Source organism: Macaca thibetana, chromosome 8 (assembly GCF_024542745.1).
Source record: "Macaca thibetana thibetana isolate TM-01 chromosome 8, ASM2454274v1, whole genome shotgun sequence".
Classification (NCBI taxonomy): domain Eukaryota; kingdom Metazoa; phylum Chordata; class Mammalia; order Primates; family Cercopithecidae; genus Macaca; species Macaca thibetana.
Window position 1 is genome coordinate 112,708,424 of NC_065585.1, and position 24,562 is coordinate 112,732,985.

General features: G+C 43.8%; 2 protein-coding genes across 3 annotated transcripts in view; both read left to right on the forward strand.

Annotated features, from left to right (window-relative positions):
* Positions 1 to 7,148, forward strand: part of PPP2CB (protein phosphatase 2 catalytic subunit beta) — a 28,448-nt gene extending 21,300 nt beyond the window's left edge. For both annotated transcript variants that reach the window (XM_050802544.1, XM_050802543.1), the window contains exons 6-7: positions 1,477 to 1,595; positions 6,455 to 7,148. In XM_050802544.1, coding sequence (XP_050658501.1) covers positions 1,477 to 1,595; positions 6,455 to 6,527 — 192 coding nt within the window. In that variant the 3' untranslated portion in view covers positions 6,528 to 7,148. The remainder of the gene's footprint in view (positions 1 to 1,476; positions 1,596 to 6,454) is intronic.
* GTF2E2 (general transcription factor IIE subunit 2) overlaps positions 1 to 24,562 on the forward strand; it is a 381,513-nt gene that overhangs the window by 155,835 nt on the left and 201,116 nt on the right. The window lies entirely within an intron of this gene.

Sequence of the window (24,562 nt, forward strand, 5' to 3'; positions counted from 1 at the left end):
ACATAATCCCTCCAGACCAGTAGGGAGTGGCTTCAAGATGTTAGAGAAAACTTCACCAGCCCAGTAGAGACAAGGGAGCATGATAAAAAACACAAATTTATATAGAAAAAATAAATTTAATTATATCAGTGATTATAAGAAACAGACTAAAATTTTAGCCTGAGACTCTTAGATTGGATAAATAGTCAAAATGTAGCTGTTATTTGGGATGTACCTAAAACATAAATGACTGGCTGGACAAAGTGGCTCATGCCTGTAATCCCAGCACTTTGGGAGGCTGAGGTGGGAGGATCTCTTGAGTCCTGGAGTTTCAGACCACCTTGGGCAACATAGTGAGACCTCATCTCTATAAAAAAAAAAAAAAGTCAAAAAATTAGCTGGGCATGGTGGCATATGTCTATTGTCCCAGCTACTCGGGAGGCTGAGGTGAGAGGATAACTTGAAGCCAGGAGGTTGAGGCTGCAGTGAGCTGTGATCATACCACTGCACTCCAGCCTGGGCAAAAGAGTGAGACCTTCTCTCAAAAAAAAGAGGGGGGAAAAAAAAAAAAAAGACACTACAAACTAGAAGTAAGAGTTGGGAAATGGTATATTGGTATATCAAGTAATCAAAATATCAAAAATATAGCTAATAGGCTGGCGCGGTGGCTCGTGCCTGTATTCCCAGCACTTTGGGAGGCTGAGGCAGGCGGATTGCTGGAGCTCAGGAGTTCAAGACCAGCCTGGGCAACATAGTGAGATCCCGTCTCTACTAAAATACAAAAAAATAGACTGGTGTGGTGGCGTGCACCTGTTGTCCCAGCTACTCAGGGGGCTGAGGCAGGAGAATTGCTTGAACCCAGGAGGCGGAGGTTGCAGTGAGCCTAGATCATGTTACTGCACTCCAGCCTGAGCAACACGTGTGTGTGTGTGTGTATGTGTATACATATACACATACATGTATATGTATACACACACGTAACACTAATTAGCATGTATATATATACACAGTATATCTAATACTAATTATAGCCAATAATATGAATGAGATAGGCTCAAATAAAAGGTGTTGTTAGAAATAAAGAGGTTATTGATGAAATCTGTCCCAGTTCTCTAGGAAGAAAGTATTCTAAATTTGTATTTACGTAGTAATGGCTTCAAAATATATAAAGAATAATTGGCATAATTCATGAGGGAAAATTGAGAGATTTATTAGGATTGTGGGAGAAATTCAGTACACATCCTTGCCAAGATTTCAAGCATAGTTAAGGCAAAACAACAATTAGCGAGCTGCATTTAACAGAATCCTAGGCCCACGAATTGCACAGGGTTCTGTACAGGTACACAAACTATCAAAGATGGCAACCTTATAAAGTAATATAGACGACTACATTTCCACAGAGAGTGCCTGTAGTTTTTGAGTTTAGTTTTTTTTAAATGTATCTGTGTCAAAATCATATTATTATAATGAAATATTGAATTTGTTTTTATCCTGCAGGGATACAATTGGTGTCATGATCGGAATGTGGTTACTATTTTCAGTGCACCCAATTACTGTTACCGTTGTGGGAACCAGGCTGCTATCATGGAATTAGATGACACTTTAAAATATTCCTTGTGAGTAACTGTAAATTTTAATTGTATATACTTACTTTCAGAAGGAAAATTTTAAATGTTAAAAATAGAAGATTTGTGTTTCTGAAATAGTGGGATGAGGAGTATAGCAAAGCCCCCAACCAGCAAAAACCACCATTAGCTGGAGAACATTACTTTTAAAAAATAATTTTTCAAAGCTTTTGGAAATTCTCCTAAGGGCATACAGCAGATGGAGAAACAGTTAATTCAAGAAAACCTACTAAATCTCAATAATAGCCGTTGTCTGTGGCATTTGAGCTATGACTTGCTCCCTCCAACTCCTTCCAGATCCCTCTCACAGAAACGACTACAGGCGCTGTAGTCTGGGTTGGTACAGTCAGGAGGCCAAGGGATTCCCCCTTTTTACCAGCTCCCAGGGTTGGGACTGTGGTTTCACTCGCAGAGGTCAGATGCCAGCATATCTCACCTCTCCTAGTCTGGAGTTACAGAAGCTCTACTCTTGGTGGACGCAGTCAAGCAGGCTGAGGCCCCCTTCCCTGTCCCAGCTCCTGGGGCAGAAGCTCTGCTCCAAGCATGCATAGCAGATGAGAATGCTGGGTTTCCCAATGCTCTTACCCCAGCACCTGCTTGTAAACCAGGTGGTATCACTGAGCCCGCACTGGCACAGAAGTTCTGCAGGAGGAAAGGCAGATCACAGAAATTCCTCAGTTCTTCCTCAGTGGACTTACCTTACTTAGGTGATGGAGATTTCCAAATCTGAGTGCTTTGTGGAAAACAGTGGATGTCATGATGGAGACCAATTAAGAGGGCTGTAATAGCTCCCATGATACTAGGAGCAACATACAAAAGAGCAGAGCAATAGGTTGTTCAACAAATAGCACCAGGGAAAAAGCCAAGAAGAGCCCTTCTGGGATCACAGTCAGCCCTGGGGGACAAGGCTGTGCACATGCACCAGCCATACCCACTCAGGAGCAGTCAGAGTAGGATGTGGGGTATTCAGATAATATTTTCAGGCCACACATAGATTGTACTGAGTTGAATAGTGTCCCCCCCGCCCCTGCAAATAATGCATGTCCACCCAGAACCTCAAAATGTGATGTTATTTGGAAATAGGATCTTTGCAGATATAATTATTACAGATGAAATTGTATTGGATTAGGGTGGGCCTAAATCCAATTCAAACGGGATTTTAGTAAGAGGAAAAGAAACACACACACGGGAGAATGCTGTGTGAAGCCAGAGATTTGAGTGATTCATCTACCAGCCAAGGATTGCCAGAGCCATCAGAAGCTAGGGAGAGGCTAGGAAGGATTTTTTCTAGAGTCTTCAGAGAGAGTGTGGTCCTGCCAGCACCTTGGTTTCAGACGTGTAGCCTCCAGAACCTCCAGAACTCTGAGAGGATAAATCCCTGTTGTATAAGCTGTACAGTTTGGTAATTTGTTACGGCAGCCCCAGGAAACGGATAAGTGGATTGATCAACAAATGGTGTAACCGTCACTGGTATATGAGGCTTAAACACAACCTCTAATCATTGACTGAACATTCAGTTACTCTGACCCAGGAGCACCTCCTAGGAAGTCAGGCTTTAAAATAAAATCACACTCATCCCTGACAGTCTGGCAGAATATGTGCATGCCCTCTCTGGACTAAGTGGAGAATGAAGATCCAACTATTAGTCCCTGACTGAATGGGAAGCTAAAATGTAAACTCCTTCAGCTTTGATAGCAATCTGCAAGTCACATAACATTTCCGGTGGTCATTAGGGTGGGCTTTAAGATCTTAACTGGCCAAGGGGGCTTAAGTCCAATCTTTGATCAGTAAGTGGCTTATGCCTACCCAGAGACAGCCTCTCAGTAGCCAGGCTGTGAAAGATTAAAAGAAGTAAAAACAGCCAGGCATGGTGACTCATGCCTGTATCCAGCACTTTGGGAGGCCGAGGTGGGCAGATCACCTGAGGTTGGGAGTTTGAGACCAGCCTGACCAACATGGAGAAACCCAGTCTCTACTAAAAATTAGCTGGGCATGGGGGCGCATGCCTGTAATCCCAGCTACTTGGGAGGCTGAGGTAGGAGAATCGCCTGAACCTGGGAGGCGGTGGTTGGAGGTTGTGGTGAGCTGAGATCACGCCACTGCACTCCAGCCTGGGCAACAAGAGCAAAACTCCGTCTCAAAAAAAAAAAAAGTAAAAACATCTGAGCAGAGCCACAGGGGCTGCACACTATGGGGGAAGTAGACTTTACAGTTAGTTCAGCTAAGTCACTAAAGAAAAATAATAAACCACCAAAAACATAAGATCAGTCCCCAGGGACATGAATTCCAGAGTTACTGCAATATATTATCTATAATGTCCAATTTTTCAACCACAGATTATAAGACATGGAAAGAACAAGAGAGTGTGACCTCTACACAAGAAAAAGCTAAGCAACAGAAACTGTTTCTCTTGGATAGAACAAGTAGGCAGGAGATGAAGGCAGTAGAAGACTTGAGCAACACTGTAAACTGACTGTATACCTCATGTCTATAAAACAACACCCAACAACAGCAGAATACATTCTTCTCAAGTAAACATGAAACATAGTCATATGCTAGACTATAAAACATGCCTCAGGCAATTTAAGAAGATTGGATTCTTACAAAGTATATTCTCTAAACACAAGGAAATGAAATTAGACATCATTAACATGGCTCGATGTTGTGGCTCACGCCAGTAATCCCAACACTTTGGGAGGCCAAAGTAGGAGAATCACTTGAGGCCAGCCTGGGCAACATAGGGAGACCCCGTCTCTACAAAAAAATTTAAAAATTAGCCAGGTATGGTGCCAAGCACCTGTAGTCTCAGCTGTGTGGGAGGCTGAGGTGGAGGATCACTTGAGCCCAGTTGATCAAGGCTGCAGTGAGCTGTGATCACGGCACTGCACTACAGCCTGGGCAACAGAGCAAGACCCCTGTCTCAGAAAGAGAAAAAGGTGGTTTAAAATCAGTAACCTGTGTTTATACTTGAGGACCTAGAAAAAGCAGAGTAAACTAAACCTGATGTAAACTTATGAAACGAGGTTTAGAGTGGAAATAAACAGTAGAAAATCATTAGAGAAAAAATCAACAAAACCCAAAGTTGATTCTTTGAAAGGCCTTAACTAGACTGGCAAGAAAAAAAGGAGTAAAGACTCAATTACCAAATCACTAGAGACCTTACTTAAATAAAAAGGATTATAAAGGAATATAATAAATAACTATATGCCAGCAAATTCAGTTACTTCGATAAAATGGACAGATTCCTAGAAAGAAACTACTGAAACTGACTCAAAGAATATGAAATCTGAATGACCTTTCAAATGTGAAAATATTGAGCCAGCATGGTGACTCACACCTGTAAATCTCAGCTGTGGGAGGCCAAGCTGAGAGGATTGCTTGAAACAAGGAGTTTGAGAACAGCCTGGACAACATAGCAGGACCTTGTCCCTATTTAATTTAAAAGAATATAAATAAATGAGTGAAAAAATTAAAGCTCCCTACAAATAAAAGGCCAGGCCCAGTTGGCTTCACTGATGAAGTCCACCAAATGTTTAAAAAAGGAATTGGCCAGATGTGGTGGCTCTAACCAGTAATCCCAGCACTTTGGGAAGCCAAGGCAGGCAGATTGAGCCCAGGATTCAAGATCAGCCTGGGTAAAACCCTGTATCTATAAAGAATACAAAAATTAACTTGGTGTGGTGGCTCAGCCTATAGTCTCAGCTACTCAGGAAGCTGAGGTGGGAGGATCACCTGAGCCCAGGGAGGCTAAGGCTGCAGTGAGCCATGATCACACCACTGTACTCCAGCCTGGGCAACATAGTGAGACCCTGTCTCAAAAATAAAAAGGAGTTAATGCCAATCCTTCACAAACACTTCCAAAAAACAGAAGAGGAGGACTACTCCATTCATTCTGTCATATCTGCATTATTATCCTTGATACCAAAAGTAGACAAAGGCAAATAAAACACAGACCAGCATTGTTACGAATACAGATATAAAATTTTTCAACATACATACCAGCAACCTGGATCTAGCAATATATAAAAAGATTATACATCATGAGCAAGTGGGATTTATCCCAGCAATGCTAGGTTGGTTCAAAACATGAAAATCAATATAATAAACCATATTAATATTAAGGGCTTAAAAACCTGATCATCTCAATAGAGGCACAAAAATAATTGGAAAAACCCACCAGCGTTTCATACCAGAAACACTCAAGAAAATAGTGATGTTAGGCCAGGTGCAGAGGCTCATGCCTGTAATCCCAGCACTTTGGGAGGCTGAGGCAGGTGGATCATGAGATCAGAAGATTGAGACCATCCTGGCTTACACGGTGAAACCCCGTCTCTACTAAAATAAATACAAAAACAAAATTAGCCAGGCATGGTAGCAGGCACCTATAGTCCCGGCTATTTGGGAGGCTGAGGCAGGAGAATGGCGTGAACCAGGGAGGCGGAGCTTGCAGTGAACTGAGATCGCGCCACTGCACTCCAACCTGGGCGACAGAGTAAGACTCCTCAAAAAAAAAAATATTATTATTAAATAATATTAAACAATTGTTTAAACTTAATATTACTTAATCTTTAATTGGTTAAACTTTTAAATAATAATAATATTTAGAAGTTGTTATGCCAGGCACCAGACCAGACATTCTGTCTTCTCAAAATTTTCACCATAGCCCTATGAAGCAGTTAGTTGGAATGGGAGCATCTGCAGTGATTTGCCCATGGCCATTCCAGCCATAAGTGATGTGGTCATGGTGGGAAAGCAGGACTGCTCTTTCTACTACAGTGTCTTGTTCTTTATTCATTTGTTTGCTTTGCAAAGTCAAATCCTTTATTTGCTTCCTTTTTTGCCGTTTACAGCCTTCAGTTTGACCCAGCGCCTCGTCGTGGCGAGCCTCATGTTACACGGCGCACCCCAGACTACTTCCTATAAATTTCTCCTGGGAAACCTGCCTTTGTATGTGGAAGTATACCTGGCTTTTTAAAATATATGTATTTAAAAACAAAAAGCAACAGTAATCTATGTGTTTCTGTAACAAATTGGGATCTGTCTTGGCATTAAACCACATCATGGACCAAATGTGCCATACTAATGATGAGCATTTAGCACAATTTGAGACTGAAATTTAGTACACTATGTTCTAGATAGGTCAGTCTAACAGTTTGCCTGCTGTATTTATAGTAACCATTTTCCTCTGGACTGTTCAAGCAAAAAAGGTAACTAACTGCTTCATCTCCTTTTGCGCTTACTTGGAAATTTTAGTTATAGTGTTTAACTGGCATGGATTAATAAGAGTTGGAGTTTTATTTTTAAGAAAAATTCACAAGCTAACATCCACTAATCCATTACCCTTTATTTTATTGAAATGTATAATTAACTTAACTGAAGAAAAGGTTCTTGGGAGTATGTTGTCATAACATTTAAAGAGATTTCCTTTCATTTAAACTAAATTACTGTTTTATGTTGATCTGCATATTTCTGTATATTTGTCATGGCAGTGCTTGCATCCTATTTGGTGTACTCAGCAAATAAACTTTTCATTTTAAACAAAAACATTCATTTATTGTGTTGTGCATTAAATGAAAACTTTTTTTTTTTTAAGACCAGGTCTTTCTCTGTCATCCAGGCTGGAATGCACTGGCACAGTCATAGCTCACTTCAACCTTGAACTCCTGAGCCTAACCCATCCTCCTCCCTCAGCCTCCTGAGTAGCTGGGACTACAGTCAACATACCACCACACCCAGCTAATTTTTAAAATATTTTGTAGAGATGGGGTCTTGCAATGTTGCCCAGTTTGGTCTTGAACTCCTGGCCTCAAGTGGCCCTCCCAGAGTGTTGAGATTACAGACATGTGCCATCACACCTGGCCCGCTATCTTGAAACAACATAAAATCTTTCAAAGCAGGGCAGTGGGACGTGGCTATAGTCCCAGCTACTCAGGAGGCTGAGGTGGGAGGATAGCTTGAACCCAGGAGTTTGAGGGCAGCCTGGGCAACATAGCAAGATCTCTAAAAAATAGGCTGGGCATGGTGGCTTATGCCTGTAACCCCATTGCTTTGGAAGGCTGAGATAAGAGGATTGCTTGAGCTTGGGAGATTGAGTGATCCTTATACTGGGCAACATAGACTCCATCTCTATATTTTTTTAATAAATCTCTCAACTTGAAATGAACAGTTGTGTTGAGGAAATTTGATTGTAATATTCTTTGTACAGGATTGTAATATTCTTTGTTTGGAAGAAATTCAAATAGCTGATAACTTTTAGACCATAAAAAAAGCCATTCTAAAAAATTTATTAAGTAATTTATATTAATGTCACATTTTTAAGTACAATTATGGATTATATACTAAAACTAGAATATAACTGGGAAGAAACTTTCAAAAACTAAAATATATGGGGTATATATATATACACACACACACACATTTTTTTTTTTTTTTTTTTTGAGACAGGGTCTCACTTTGGGTTGCCCAGGCTGGAGTGCAGTGGCCCAATCACAACTCACTGCAGCCTTGACAATAAATCAGTTTTAGAATATTTTCATGATTTCAGTCTCTCTCTTGACCTGTGTTAATTTCCGTTGCCACCAACCAGCCCCAGGCAACCACTAACCTGCTTCTGTCTACAGATTTACTTCTGGCCAGCTCATATCAGTGGAATCACATAAATAGTTTTTGTGCAGGTTTTTCACTAGCATGTCCTGAAGTTCCTCCATGTCGTATTTAACGGTTCATTCTTTCATTCCTAAGCAGCTTGCCATGGTGTGAATGTAACACATTTCTGTCTAGGCATTCATCAGCTAATGTGTCCATTTGAAACATTTAGTCTCTTTCCAATTTTTAGTTATTAAAGTATTGTCATGGTTGCTCAATTTGGTAAATTTACCGAGAATCTTTAAATTGTGCCCTTGAAATGGGAAAATTTTATGATTTGTAAAATATACCTCAGTGAAGCTGTCTTTAAAAAGAAAGAGACAGGCTTGGCCGGGCGCGGTGGCTCACGCCTGTAATCCCAACACTTTGGGAGGCCGAGGCGGGCAGATCACGAGGTCAGGAGATTGAGACCATCATGGCTAACGCGGTGAAACCCTGTCTCTACTAAAAGTACAAATAATTAGCCGGGCGTGGTGGTGGGCGCCTATAGTCCCACCTACTCGGGAGGCTGAGGCAGGAGAATGGCATGAACCCAGGAGGTGGAGCTTGCAGTGAGCTGAGATCGTGCCACTGCACTCCAGCCTGGGCGACAGAGAGACACCGTCGCAAAAACATAAAAGAGACGGGTTGGGCATGCTGGCTCATGCCCGTAATGCCAGCGCTTCGGGAGGCCAAGGCAAGAGGATCACTTGACCCCAGGAGTTTGAGGCCAGCATGGGCGCATAGTGAGACCCCATTTCAAAAATAATTATAAAGTTAGTTGGGTGTGGTGGCACATGCCTGTGGTCCCAGCACTAGGGATTTGAGGCTACGGTGAGCTATGATCATGCCACTGCACTCCAGCCTGGGCAACAGAGCAAGATGCTCAAAAAAAGACGTGTGCAATACCACCAGAGCAGTCTTTAGAGGGAAATTTATAACTAAATGCTTGTAACAGAACAAAAGCTGAAAAGTAATGAGCTAGGTGTTTGTTATGTAGAAAGTTAACACATTAAGAGCAAAAATCGAAAGGACAAAACCACAAACTGTTCCTTGAAAAGACAAAACAAAAATTGCAAAAAAAAACAAACATACAGAAGGCACAAATAAAAGCATGATTTTGCAAAATAAAATGTAACAAAAATCAAAAATTGAGGACAGGCTGGGCACAGTGGGTCATGTCTGTAATCCCAGCGCTTTGGGAGGCTGAGGCAAGAGGATGACTTGAGCCCCAAAGTTCAAGGCCAACCTGGGGCAACATGGCAAAACCTCATCTCAAAAAATACCAAAAAATTAGCCAGGCGTGGTGGCACACACTTGTAGTCCCAGCTACTCGGGAGGTTAAGGGGAGAATCACCTAAACCTGTGGAGGGCAAGGCTGCTGTGGAGAGTCATGATCTTGCCACTGCACTCCAGCCGAGGTGAGAGTGAGACCCTGTCTCAAAAACAAAAAAACTGAGGATACTATGAATAGCATTTGCCAGTACGTTTGAAAACAAGAAGTTACAGAAGTAATTTACTAGAATATTTATCAAACTGACTCAAATATAGTCTAAATCTGTCACTATTAAGATGAAATAAGTTGAATCACACATTTACATCTTACAAAGAATACACTAGGTACCAAAGTTTATAGCAGCATTCCATAGCCAAAAAAGGTGGGAACGAGCCAAATTCCATCAACAGATTAATGGATAAACAAATGCGGTGGCTCATGCTTGTAATTCCAGCACTTTGGGAGACCGATGGGTGAATCACTTGAGTTCAGGAGTTCGAGACCAGCCTGGTCAACATGGCGAAACCCCATCTATACTAAAAAGACAAAAATTAGCCAGGTGTGGTGGAACATGCCTGTAATCCCAGCTACTGAGGAGGCTGAGGCAGGAGAAACGCTTGAACCCAGGAGGCAGAGGTTGCAATGAGCGGAGATCACGCCACTGTACTCCGAGGCAGGTGGATCACCTGAAGACAGGAGTTGGAGACCAGCCCGGCCAACATGGTGAAACCCCGTCTCTACCAAAAATACAAAAATTAGCTGGACGTAGTGGTGCACGTCTGTAATCCCAGCTACTTGGGAGACTGAGGCAGGAGAATAGCTTGAATGTGGGAGGCAGAGGTTGCAGTGAGCCAAGATCATGCCATTGCACTCCAGCCTGGGCGACAGAACGAGAGTCTGTCTCCAAAAAAAAAAAAAAAACACACAATTTAGAATCGGCTTGTTATATTTACACACACGGATAAAAGAAATTCTGCTGGGATTTGGGTATTATATTGTATTGAACCTCTATCAGTTTAGGAAGAACAGGTTATTTTACATTATTGAGCCTTCTAGTCCATGGAGATGGTATAAAATACCTCTTTGATCAAATGCTCAATTTCAACGATGTATTATAATATTTGGTATAAATGTCTTTCCATCTAACCATAACATTTGATTTTAAAATGCTGTCATGGGTAATACCTTTCTATTTTCTGATTGTTTAATTGTGATAAATTGAAATAAAAGTGATCTTTTAAAATACTTTGTTTGTTTGTTTTGAGATGGAGCCTCACTCTGTCACCCAGGCTGGAGTGCAATGGCACGATCTCTGCTCACTGCAACCTCCTTTTTTTTTTTTTTTTTGAGACAGAGTCTCACTGTAGCCCATGCTGGAGTGCAGTGGCACAATCTCTGCTCACTGCAACCTCCACTTCCCAGGTTCAAGCGATTCTCCTCTGGAATAGCCAGGATTACAGGCACCCACCACACGCCCAGCTAGTTTTTTGTATTTTTAGTAGAGATGGGGTTTCACCATCTTGGTCAAGCTGGTCTCTAATTCCTGACCTAAGGTTATCCACTCACCTCCACCTCCCAAAGTGCTGGGATTACAGGCCTGAGCCACCGCACCTGGCCAAAATATTTTTTCTATCCAGTAGCTATCCTAAATGCACTTAGTTCTTATATAAGTTGAGTATCCCTTATTCAAAATGCATGGGACCAGAAGTGTTTCAGGTTTAGAATTTGTTCTGATTTTGGAATATTTGCAGATAGATACCTGATTGAACATCCCTATTCCACAAATCTGAAACGCTCCGATGCGCATTTCCTTTGAGCATCAAGTGTACCTGCTCAAAAGGTTTTGGATTTCAGAGTTTTGGATTAGGGATACTCAACCTGTATTTATCAGCAAAATTACTTTGGATTTTTTAAAATTACAAAGTCACATAGTCTGTGAATACAAAGCTTTTTTCTTCTTTTCTAATCTCTATGACTTTTTGTATGTTTCATATTGCTTTGATTAGGACAACTAGTATTTCATGTTAGTGGTAGGGGTTTTTGGAGGTACTTATTCCTTACCACTGTTTCTTATAGGCAGCAGTTTTTGTTGTTGTTGTTTTAATTCTAATCTAATATTCTCTACTTTTTTGTTGTTGTTTTTGTTTTTGAGACAGTCTTGCTCTGCCACCCAGGCTGGAGTGCAGTGGGGGCGATCTCGGCTCACTGCAACCAACCTCCGCTTCCCAGGCTCAAGTGACTCTCATGCCTCAGCCTCCCACATAGCTGGGATTACAGTTGTGCACCACCAAGCCCAGCTATTTTTGTTTTTCTGTTTTGTTTTGTTTTTTGTAGAGACGGGATTTTGCCATGTTGGCCAGGCTGGTCTTGAACACCTGACCTCAAGTGATCTGCCCGCCTCCCAAAGTGCTGGGATTACAGGCGTGAGCCACCACATCCGGCTAATACTTTCTACTTTTCATTTGGGGATATTTAGACTATTTATATTTAATACAATTATTGATATTGTTAGGTTTAAGTCTGTCATCTTGCTATTCATTTTCTATTTGTCCCATTTATTTCCTCTTTTTCTGAATCTTTTGTATTAACTGAATATTTTTTATTCTATGTATCTCTTTTGTGTGGCTTATTAGCTGTACCTTTTTGTTTTGTTCCTATAGTGGCTGCTTTAGGATTTGTGGTATACATCTTTAACTTCATTCCGTCTACCATCAAGTGGCATTACACCACTTCACATAGAGTATCAGAACCTTGTAATATACATTCCTAACTTTGTGCTATTGTCATAAATTTTGGTTTTATAAGCCCCATGCAATATTTCTATTACATTATCATCACTAAAATATCACTTAAAGGGATTTAGTAATAAGAAAAATGTTTATTTACTCTTATAAATCTGTGTTATTTCTAGTGTTCTTCATTGCTTTGTAGTGTTTTGTATTTCCATCTGGTATAATTTTTCTTCTGCCTTAAGACTTTAACATTTTTTGTAGTGCAAGTTTGATAGTGATGAGTTTTTTCAGCTTTTGTATGTCTTTAAAAGTATTTCTTTCATGTTCATTTGGGAAAGATCATTTTACTAGGTATAGGCTGAGCACAGTGGCTCATACCTGTAATCCAAACATCTTGGGAGGCAGAGGCAGGCAGATCACTTGAGGCCAGGAGTTCAAGACGAGCCAGGCCAACATGGTGAAAACCTGTCTCTACTAAAAATATAAAAATTAGCTGGGCATGTTGGCCTGCGCCTGTAATCCCAGCTACTGGGAGGCTGAGGCACAAGAATCAGTTGAACCCAGGAGGCGGAGGTTGCAGTGGACTGAGATCACACCACCGCACCCCAGCCTGGGAAACTCTTGTCTCAAAAAAAAAAAAAAGAAATGTTTTTAAAGATTATTTTACTAGGTATCGAATTCTATCATTACCCATGGAATCACAGCCCCTTAGTCTGCAATTCCACTAATTTAAGTTTGACTGCTGTCACCTTGTGCTTAGGTGCTGGGTTTTTCTCGGGCGCTCCTGCTCCCCATTCAGCAATCCTTGCATGCCTGCATCCGAGGGAGGTCCGTCTCCATGCTCTCACCCCCTCCCCAGCTGGAGACTGCTGCTGTGTATCACTCAGTGCTGGGCTCATGGCAGGAGCAGGTGAGATTCTCTGTTGTCCCAATTCAGCCTCAATCTTGAGCTGGCTGTTTGTGCTTTGGTTTCTTTGGTTTTTTGGGTTTTTTAATCTTTTGAGACGGAGTCTTGCTCTGTCGCCCAGTCTGGAGTGCAGTGGCGCAATCTTGGCTTGCTGCAACCTCTGCCTCCTGGGTTCAAGGGATTCTCCTGCCTCAGCCTCCTGAGTAGCTGGGATGACAGGCACACACCACCATGCCTAGATAATTTTTGTGTTTTTAGTAGAGACAGGGTTTCACCATGTTGGCCAGGCTGGTCACGAACTCCTGAACTTAGGTGATCCGCCTGCCTCAACCTCCCGGAAGTGCTGGGATTACAGGCATGAGCCACCGCACCCAGCCTGTGTCTTTGGTTTTCAAGGTGAGGTTTTCTGAGCACTCTTGCTCCTTCTACCTGTGGCCGCCAGACTTCTCCTTGTGTCGTGGTTGGTGTAGGCTGGGAGTTTTCGGCCCCATTCCTAACAAGAGTAGACTTCTGTTTGATATCTGTATCCACTCTTCCCTCCAAGGTAGAGAATTTTTGCCTCGACTTTCTGCCGGCAGCAATAATCTTTGCCTGAGTCCTGGGAGAAGCAGATGCGTTTTGTTTTGGTTTTGTTTTGTTTTGTCTGCCTCTGTTCCTTTTCCAGAGACAATAGATCTGCCAGTGCCTGGCAGGCCATAGTACTTGCTGTACTTTCCCCAGCAGGTTAAGACCTTGGCTTGGTAGGAGAGAAGGGTCTGCGGAAGCCAGTGGAGTTTTGTGCTTGTTCCCCTACAGCCGCCAGTCACCTCCTTGTTTGCTCTAAGATTGGCTTTCTCTGGTCTCCTGCCCTGTCTCACTCCTCCTGAATACCTACTGAAGGGTGATGAGGAAGAACTTTCTAGAGAATGGGCACTCCGTTTGTGTCTGAAGCCCCCAGCCAGGACTGGCTTCATGGCATGGGACCTGTGCAGGGCCCCGCACTTAGAAGACTTCAGGTTTAGGTTTACTACATTGCTGTTGCCATCTTGAACTTCTTCACTTTTGAGTAAGGGTTCCCACATTTTCATTTTGCACTAAGGCCCACAAATTAAATAGCCCGTCTGGTTCCAAACTGATGCAGTAGCCCACGCGTGACCTTTACAAACATCAAAATCTTAGCTTGTATAGCAGCTGCCTTTTCTCCCATGTTTTGCCAAAGGGAAGACAGTTTCTGTGTCCCGTCTCTCCTTGGAGAGGGTTATCTCTTTTTGGAATTCAGTTTACATAATTGCTTTGCAGCCTCAGCTCACTGTGGGCTCAAAAATGTTATGATTTTGTGTATCATCCAGCTGTTTCTTTTTCTTCTCCTTTTTTTCTTGAGACAAGGTCTCAGTATATTGCTGAGGCTAGTCTTGAACTCCTAGGCTCAAGTGATCCCCCGACCTCAACCTCCCAAGTAGCTGGGACCACAGGCATGCACCATGCACCCAGCTAGATCCAGCTGTTTCTTGTTGCTAGGGTGAGAGCAGCATTCTTTACAGATATCTGTGTCCTAAGTGGAAGTCTAAATAAGCCCTGTGATTTAGAGCTTGTTATTTTTAGAATGTCAATTTCAGCTAGCAGAGCAATTACCTGACTAAAGCCTGTTCCCTCCCTTTAAAGGGAGATTTCACACGTTTTAATTTAAATCTTTCCTTCAGAAAAAGGTCACTTTATTTTCTTTTATCCCCACAACAAAACACCCCTTAGTGTCACTGTCACAATAGAACAACCTAGAATGACTTTATTATTGTCTTGTGATAATAGCTACTGTATAATTAAGCTCAAATGAGCAGAGCTCCCATATCAATCCATGATAGTGAGGAAGAGAGTTTACAAAGTGAAATACAGAGATGAAGAGTAATAAAATGAGGGGAAATTCTCTAAGACCATGTAGGGTGGTGGCCCACGCCTGTTATCTCGGCACTTTGGGAGGCCGAGGCAGGAGGATCACCTGAGTACAGGAGTTGGAGACCAGCCTGGGCAACATAGTGAGACCTGATCTCTACAAAAATAAAAAATAATTAGCTGGGCATGGTAGCACGCACCTGTGGTCAGTCCTCAGATACTCAGGAGGCTGAAGCAGGAGGATCAATTTAGCCCAGGAGGTCGAGGCTCCAGTGAGCCTGGGCAACACAATGAGACCCTATCTCTACAAAAATATTTTAAAATAGTTGGGCATTGGTACTCTGAGGTTTTGTAATTAAAAAAAAAGCTAAAGATAAAAAATGAAAAATAAGTAAAATAAAAATTAGCCAGGCATGGGAGGCAGATCAGCAGCAGTGGAGGGCCCTGGGTGGTGCAACCTACACCATTGTGGGGTTGCTCCCGAGGGCCACACCTCGTGGGGGCGCTGGGGTTGCTGGTAACATCATCGGGAGCACGGTCCCAAGGCCCTTCCCCTCCTGGTCTCAGCCTCCTCCACCTCTCCTGGGCCGTTGGGTTTTGTCGTGTTGGAAACAAGGTCTGAACTGAGGCCAGTTAACTAAGATCAAGGTACAAACTAAGATCAAGGTACAAGGCCTGTTTTGCAAGGAACAGCAATATGCCCCCTTCAAAGATGACCGCTGGCCACAGGACTAAGCTTGGCAATAAGATGTGAGTGGAAGCTCCCCAAGCTCTCTAAAGAGGCCTCCTCTTCTCTGATTCTTAGAGTGTGGACAGGATAGCTGGAATCCTAGCATCCAGTTTTGAATACCAGGTGACAGTGAAGATGAAAGCCATGAACTGAGATAATGTCCCTATAAACTTTTTGTTTGGTTTTTTGTTTTGAGATGGAGTCTCACTCTGTCACCCAGGCTGGAGTGCAGTGGTGCAACGTCAGCTCACTGCAACCTCCACCTCCCGAATTCAAGCGATTCCGGTGTCTCAGCCTCCCAAGTAGCTGGGATTACAGGTGCCAGCCACCATGCCTGACTGTTTGTGTTTGTGTTTTTTTTAGTAGAGATGGGGTTTCCCCATGTTAACCAGCCTGGTCTCAAACTCCCGACCTCAGGTGATCTGCCCGCCTCGGCCTCCCAAAGTGTGGGGATTACAGGTGTGAGTCACCACCCAGCTCCTGTAAGCTTTTACATGAGAGAAATCAACTTATGTTGTGGAGGCTGAGGCAGGAGAATCACTTGAACCCGGGAGGCAGAGGGTGCAGTGAGCTGAGATCGTGCCATTGCACTCCAGCCTGGGCAACAGGGTGAGACTCCAAAAAATAAAAATAAAAATAAATAAATAAATAGCCAGGCGTGATGGCACACACCTGTGGTCCTGTGGCAGGAGAATAGAGAATTAGGATAACGGCGGTTCGGCAGGTGCAGCCAGTTCTGATAAGCAAATGAACAGCAGGTGCAGCCAGCTCCTAGAAACAGGAGAGCGGCAGGTGCAGCATATAGGCCACATCCTCCCTCCCATGATAACAAGCCGCATCAGCCTCTGATTGACTGTGGCTGTCTCCAGTTCAGTGTCTGCTGGGTTGCAGGCCAATCCTTCATGGGGTGCTGCCAATCGGAGGCCTCTCTAGGGCACCGAGGGGTGTTGCTGGGTTCCTCAGACTTGATAAAAATCTTAATTAAGGAGGCTCTTGAGCCGCTTGTTCGAGCTCACTCTCACTCTGAATTGTCTTCAAAAGGTCTGTTTTCCCTAGTCTGTTCTTCTATTGCTTTGCCTTCCCTTGCTTCGTTCTTTCGTTACTTTGTGCGTTTTGTTCAATTCTTTGTTCAGCACGCCGAGAACCTTGACAACTCCCATCAGGTAAAAGTCTCAGCTACTCAGGAGGCTGAGGTGGGAGGATGGCTTGAGCCTGGGGAGGTTGAAGCTGCAGTGAGCTGTGATTGTGCCACTGCACTTCAGCCCAGGTGACAGGCACTGTCTCAAAAAAATAACAAAAACTGAAGTTTTTTTAAAGTCAGAGCTTTCTCATAGAGCACTCGACAAATTTACAAGTCAGCCTCCTTCTAATCTTCAGCCTGCTGATACTTTTCAACATTTAATCATTAAATATTACACAGAAGTAGAGAGAAAAGTATAAAATATACTCATGTACCTGTCCCTTCGATTTTTTGAGATGGAGTCTTAACTTTTGTCTCCCAGGCTGGAATGCAATGGCACGATCTCGTCTCACTGCAACCTCCACCTCCCAATTTCAACCGATTCTCCTGCCTCAGCCTCCCAAGTACCTGGGATTACAGGTGCCCGCCACCATGCCCTGCTAATTTTTGTATTTTTAGTAGAGATGTGGTTTCACCATGTTGGCCAGGCTGGTCTCGAACTCCTGACCTCAGGTGATCCACCCACCTGGGCTTCCCAAAGTGTTGGGACTACAGATGTTAGCTACCATGCCCAGGCAATCCCTTAGCGTTAATATTTACTCATCTGTATCTGCACGTGCTGCCCCAGACGGTGATGATTATTACTGAGACAGGATCTCACTCTGTCACCCAGGCTGGAGCAGAGAGGTGAGATCACGGCTCACTACAACCTCAACTTGTTGGACTCCAGTGATCCTCCTACCTCAGTCTCCAGAGTAGCTGGGACCACAGGTGCAGGCAACCACGCCTGGCTAATTTAAAAAAAAAAAAAAAAAAATTGTAGAGATGGGGTCTCACTATGTTGCTGATACTGTTTGGCTCTGTGTCCCCACCCAAATCTCATCTTGAATTGTAATCCCTGTGTGTGGAGGGAGGGACTGTAATCCCCACATGTGGAGGAAGGTAGGTGATTGGATTATGGGGGCAGTTTCCCGATGCTGTTCTCATGATAGTGAATTCTCACAAGATCTGATGGCTCTATAAGAGGCTCTTTCCCCTTCCCTCCTCACTTTTCTCTCTCCTGCCACCAGTGAAGAAGGACATGTTTGCTGCCCCTTCCGCCATGATTGTAAGTTTCCTGAGGCCTCCCCAGCCCTGCGGAACTGTGAGTCAATGAAACCTTTTTGTAAATTACCCAGCCTTGGGTAGTATCTTTATAGCAGTGTGAAAATGGACTAATACAGTAGCCCAGACTGGTCCCAATCTTCTGGGCTCAAGCGATCCTACTGCCTCAGCCTCCCAAAGTGTTGGGATCACAGGTGTGAGCCATCTTGCCTGGTTTTAATCATATGTTTCTAATTTTTCCGTCTCATTGCAAGAGGGCTACAGTACAAAAAAAAAAGTATAATTAACCAAGAACCTAAAGATCAGTAGTTCCTTTCCCTAAATGCAGAGGAAGAATGCTTCTTTTCTAACTAAGGAAACAAGCATCTCTATTTTTAGCCCTTTAGTTATACATGCAACTGATGTTTGTCCTTTCTGTTGAAGAAAAGTATCTGCATTACCATGTCAAGAAATGGCTTTAATGATTTTTATGTTAGGAACTGGGGAGGAGGGGCAGAGGAGAACCATTATTCCACAAAAGTCATGAATTATTTACTGAAATTTTTGCTGTATAAAAGACCAATTTTTTAGTGATAATCATTTTCTGTACTCAAAATCCTTGAAAATGGATATAGAGGGACAATGGAAAATAGAGCCCATCGTACGAATGACACAATGGATTTTGGGGTCTCCAGGGAAAGGGTGGCAGGGGGGTGAGACACAAAAGACTACACATTGGGTACAGTGTACACTGCTCAGGTGGTAGGTACACCAAAATCTCAGAAACCACCACTAAAGAACTTGGCCGGGCATGGTGGCTGTAATTCCAGCGCTTTAGGAGGCTAAGGCAAGTGGATCACCTGAGGTGAGGAGTTCAAGACCAGCCTGACCAATATGGTGAAACCCCATCTCTACTAAAAATACAAAAATTAGCTGGGTGTGGTGGCCAGTGCCTGTAATCCCAGCTACTTGGGAGGCTAAGACAGGAGAATTGCTTGAACCCAGGAAGCGGAGGTTGCAGTGAGCTGAGATCCTGCCACTGCACTCTAGCCTGGTGACAGAGTGAGACTCCATCTCAAGTAAATGTCATTCCATTCCTAAGGGCCTTTTCATATTGTTGGGGAAAATGCCCTGAATACTTCCTATAATAGTTATCTATTGCCACATAACACATTTTCCCAAAACATAACAGCTTAAAGAGAAACTGCCTTTGCAAAATTAAGACAGTAAGAGAAATCTGACATAGTTGACTTCATCTTGCTTGTAACCTCCAAGCTGTCCTTGGTCATTCCTGGCATAGGCCAAGTTAATCTTGGGAGGAGTTTAGTTTATTTAAGCAAGGATGATGCTAGCCCTTCCCAAAACTAAACAGCCTTCGTAAAACTAATGAACAGGCCACAAGGTTAGGATTATGAAAGCGGCCTGAATTCTGATAATATGGAGTTATTAAATGATAACCAGCCATTATTCTGAGGTCACAAGATTTGCAACCTCCACAGTTGCCCCTGTAAGTAACATCACTATTGTAGAACCTAAGATTGGTCTTCTGGGACGTTTTTGCAGACTTTTGCATTCGGGCAACTGACTGACCACACCTGGGCTTGCAACTTGTGACTCAACAGGTCCTGTGGCCCTACCCAGAGGGGGACTCAGCCCCCAGGACCGTTTTCCACACCCCTATGATTCCATCCCCAACCAATCAACATTCCCTGTTTCCTAGCCCTCTGCCCACCAAACTATCCTTGAAAAACTCTAACCTATGAGCCTTCAGGGAGACTGACTCGAGTACTAACTCCCTCTTTTGCGTGGTTGGCCTCATATCAGTTACACTCTCTTTGCTGCAATGCCGTGGCCTCAGTGATTTGACTTTTGTTTGTGCAGAGGGTGGGAGAAAGCCACTGGGCAATTACGAAACATCATTCATTATCTCCTGTAGTTTCTGTGAGTCTGGGCTCCAGGAGCAGCTCAGCTGAATGGTTCTGGTTCAAGGTCTGTCATGAGGTTGCAGTCTCTAAAGATACAACTGGGGCTGCAGGGTTCACTCCCAGCTAGCTCGTGGAGCTACTGGCAATGAGGCTCCAGTTCCTTGGCATGTGGTCCTCCCCAGTGCACTAACATGGTTTCAGCCAGAGCAAGTGATTAGACCAAAGACAGGAATAGAGAACCAAAAGAAGTGCAGTCCTTGATCATCTCACCTAGGAAGAGACATACCATGACTTCTGGTTAATTCTGTTGTTGTTTGTTTTTGTGACAGAGCCTTGCTCTGTCACCAGGCTGGAGTGCAGCGGTGCGATCTTGGCTCACTGCAACCTCTGACTCCTTGGTTCTCCTGCCTCAGCCTCCCAAGTAGCTGAGACTACAGGCGTGCACCGCCATGCCTAGCTAATTTTTGTATTTTTAGTAGAGATGGGGTTTCACCATATTGGCCAGAATGGTCTTGATCTCTTGACCTCTTGATCCACTCACCTTGGCCTCCCAAAGTGCTGGAATTACAGGCGTGAGCCACCGTGCCTAGCCAATTCTATTGGTCTTAAAGATTTATCTCAAATATTTATCTTGGCACACTGCGGGAAGGGATGACGGCATAAGGTCTGAATATCAGGAGAGAGAGATTGCTGGGGTCTATCTTGGAGGCTGGCTCCCACTCTGCTCTCTAGCCCCTGTAAATCCACAGTCCTCCCATATGTAAGTACATTCACCCCTTCCAAGGAACAAGACAGTCCCATCAGCTCACAGCATCAGCTCAGAGTTCATCTTATCTGTGTTAGGTGCAGGGGCAGATGATGACCCTAGGCTGTTCTCAGGTACAGCTCTAAGACAGTTCTTCCTGATCTGCAAGGCTGAGAACTAGATAAGTTATCACACTCCCAACACCCAGCATGCAGTGGTGGGACAGTTACATGATGCCCAGACGCTCCTGTTCAGAAAGGCTGCAAATGAAAGGCACACACACTGCTGGTCCATAGGCAGTTCTGAAATCCAGCTGGGCGAGCACTGAAACCCAGTGCTACTCCTGCCAGGAAATGACTTTCCAGACTGTTGACTCTGCCCTGGGAGACTTAATTTCATCTTAGGAGTCAGGCTTTTACATGAAAGGGGGTGTGGATTTACAGCAAAGCATTTTTCTCACCTTGTTTCCTGCCTGTAGAATCTTGGAAATCTCACGGCCGGTGTTTTTTTTTTTGTTTTGTTTTTTTGTTTTTTTTTTACTTTGTCTCTTTCAGTTCAAGTTGACCAAGTTACTGCTGATGTCATTATTTTTTTAAACTTTGTCTCCTGTGAATCATATTGAGGCATCACCTTTTGATTTTTCTTTTTTATTTTACAGACAAGGTCTGGTTCTGTTGCCCAGGCTGGAGTGCGGTGGCATGGTCTTCGCTTACTGCAGCCTCAATCTCTGAGCTCCAGCAAAACTCCCACCTTAGCTTCCCGAGCAGCTGGGACTACAGGCACATGCCATTGTGCCAGGCTAATAATTTTCTGCAGAAATGGGGTCTTACCATCCTGCCTATGCTGGTCTCGAACTCCTGCACTCAAGCGATCCTCCCACTTCGGCCTCACAAAGTGTCAGGATTACAGGCGTGAGCCACTGTGCCTGGCCCACCTTCGTCTTTTCTCCAGTTTTAACAAAGGATTTTATAGTTATACCCTCACTTTAATCTTTAAACCATATTTTCTTGAGTGTTCTGAATTTAATCTTTGCTCTGAAGCCACTTTTAAATGTTAGTGTAATCATTTGCCACCTGGAGAAGCTGTGAATCTTCTAAACCAGTGAGCACTGGTTTCTTTTTCAACAGTTCTTTCTTTAGCTTATTTCATTCCTGTCTTATTTTATTACAAGTGGCAGGAAGAAACCAATGGCATTTTCACTGTAGTTGGAAACAGACTTAGCTAGATCACTCACTCCTTAGCTGTATTTTCCACTTTCCACACAACTGCAGGTGATAGCGTTGCTGAACTTACTGCCTCTAACCAGGACTTCCCTTTCTCCAGTGCCCAGGAATACTCCCAGGTTCAAGCAATTCTCTTGCCTCAGCTTCCCAAGTAGCTGGGACTACAGGAAACTGCCACCACACCCAGCTAATTTTTGTATTTTTAGTAGAGATGGGGTTTTGCCATGTTGGCCAGACTGGTCTCAAACTCCTGGCCTCAGGTGATTTATCTGCCTTGGCCTCCCAAAGTGCTGGGATTACAGGCATGAGTCACCATGCCTAAACAAAAAAAATATTTTTTAGAGATAGGGGTGTTGCTATGTTGCCCAGTCTGTCCTCAAATTCCTGGACCCAAGCAATCCTCCTGTGTTAGCCCTCCTGAGTAGTGGGGACTACAGGTATGCACCACCATGCCTGCCTCCAACTGTGAGGCATTTATCCAGTTTCAAAGCACTGTGGGCTTTCAGCAGCACTCTCCTCAAAGTCCACTGCCTGATTCCAAAGGCACTCCTGCATTGAAGGGTTTTGTTATGGTAGCACCTTGCTAACAGATACACAAATCTGTGTTATATATTGCTCCATACATTACAAATGAACTCAAAACTTAGCTGCCTCACAAATCCTGAGATCTCAGAATCTGGGAGCATCCTAGTCCGGTGGTTCCGGCTTGAGGCTTGCATGCAGTTGTACTCAAGCTGTTGGCCAGAGTGACCAGCTCTGAAGACTTGGCTGGGACCTGAGGGCCACCTCTAAGCTTTCTCTCATTGCTGTGGGCAGGAAGCTTCAGTTCCTTGCTGTGTGGGCCTCTCCATGGGGTCACTCACAACAGGACTTCTTCCCCTCCCCCCAGAGCGAGGGACCCAAGAGAGACCACCAGGACAGCCATGGTCTATTATAATCTAATCTCAGAAGTGATGTGCTACCACTTTTTTTTTTTTTGAGACTCAAGTGATCCTCCCACCTCAGCCTCCCTAGTAGGTGGGACTACAGGCACGTGCCACCATGCCTGGCTAATTTTTGTATTTTGTATTCTTTGTAGAGACAGGGCTTCACCATGTTGCCCAGGCTGGTCTTGAACTCCTGGGCTCAAGCAATCTGCCCATCTTGCCCTCCCAAAGTGCTGGGATTATAGGCATGAGCCACTGCGCCTGGCCTCATTTTGTTCAATGTGAGGTATTCTAGAACCAACCTGCCCTCCCACCCCAAATTTAAGGTTGAGACAACTTACTATTTATTTTCAAAGAAGTATTAAGTATCTAACATACAGTAGGTACTTCTGAGGGCAAAAAAACACAGTCCTTGCCTTTGAGAAAGTGCCTATTTGAGAAAACAAAACACAGCTATAATACAGTGTGACAAATTCTACAGAAGGGGATAAAGGGAATGCCCAAGAGAGCCAGATAAGCAGATTTTTTTTTTTTCAGATGGAGTCTCGATTTGTCACCACGCTGGAGTACAGTGGTGCGATCTAGGCTCGATGCAACCTCCGCCTCCTGGGTTTAAGCTATTCTCCTGCCTCAGCGTCCTGAGTAGCTGGGATTACAGGTGCACAACACCACTCTCAGCTAATTTTTTTTTTTTTTTTTTTGAGACGGAGTCTTGCTCTGTCACCCAGGCTGGAGTACAGTGGCATGATCTCAGCTCACTGCAAGCTCCACCTCCCAGGTTCATGCTATTCTCCTGCCTCAGCCTCCCGAGTAGCTGGGACTACAGGCACCCGCCACCACACTCAGCTAATTTTTTGTATTTTTAGTAGAGACGGGGTTTCACCGTGTTAGCCAGGATGCTCTCCAGCTCCTGACCTCATGATCCGCCCGCCTTGGCCTCCCAAAGTGCTGGGATTACAGGCGTGAGCCACCGCGCCCGGCCAATTTTTGTACTTTTAGTAGAGATGGGGTTTTACCATGTTGGTCAGGCTGGTCTTCAACTCTTTTTTTTTTTTTTGAGACACAGTCTCACTCTGTCACCCAGTCTGGAGTGCAGTGCCATGATCTAAGCTCAGTGAAACATCTGCTGGCCAGATTCAAGCAATTCTCCTGCCTCAGCCTCCTAAGTACCTGGGAATTACAGGCACCTGCCACTTTACCTGGCTAAATTTTGTATTTTTAGTAGAGATGGGGTTTCACCATCTTGGCCAGGCTGGTGTTGAACTCCTGACCTCATGATGCACCTGCCTTGGCCTCCCAAAGTGCTGGGATAATGGGCGTGAGCCACTGTGCCTAGCCTGGTCTCGATCTCTTGACTTCATGATCCGCCCGCCTCAGCCTCTCAAAGTACTGGGATTATAGGCATGAGCCACTACACCAGGCCTGAGCAGACTTTTAAAACAGAGCATGAGACAAGAAAAAAGGAGTGAGTAGAACAAAGTTAAAAGCCTTTTATAACCACACTTGGAGTCTGAACAGTGCATGACTTTATCATTATAACCTTAGAAGCAGGAGAGAGAAATGATCAGATACATTTTTTAAAATTCACCTATATTTTAATGCTTTCATAGTTTTATTTTTAAAAATACTGATTCATTTGGAACTTTGTAAATATAACATTTAATACAAGTCAAAATTATATAAATCGCAAACATCAGTTAACTGTAATGCATACCCATCAGAAAGAACTTTAAAGCCTCCA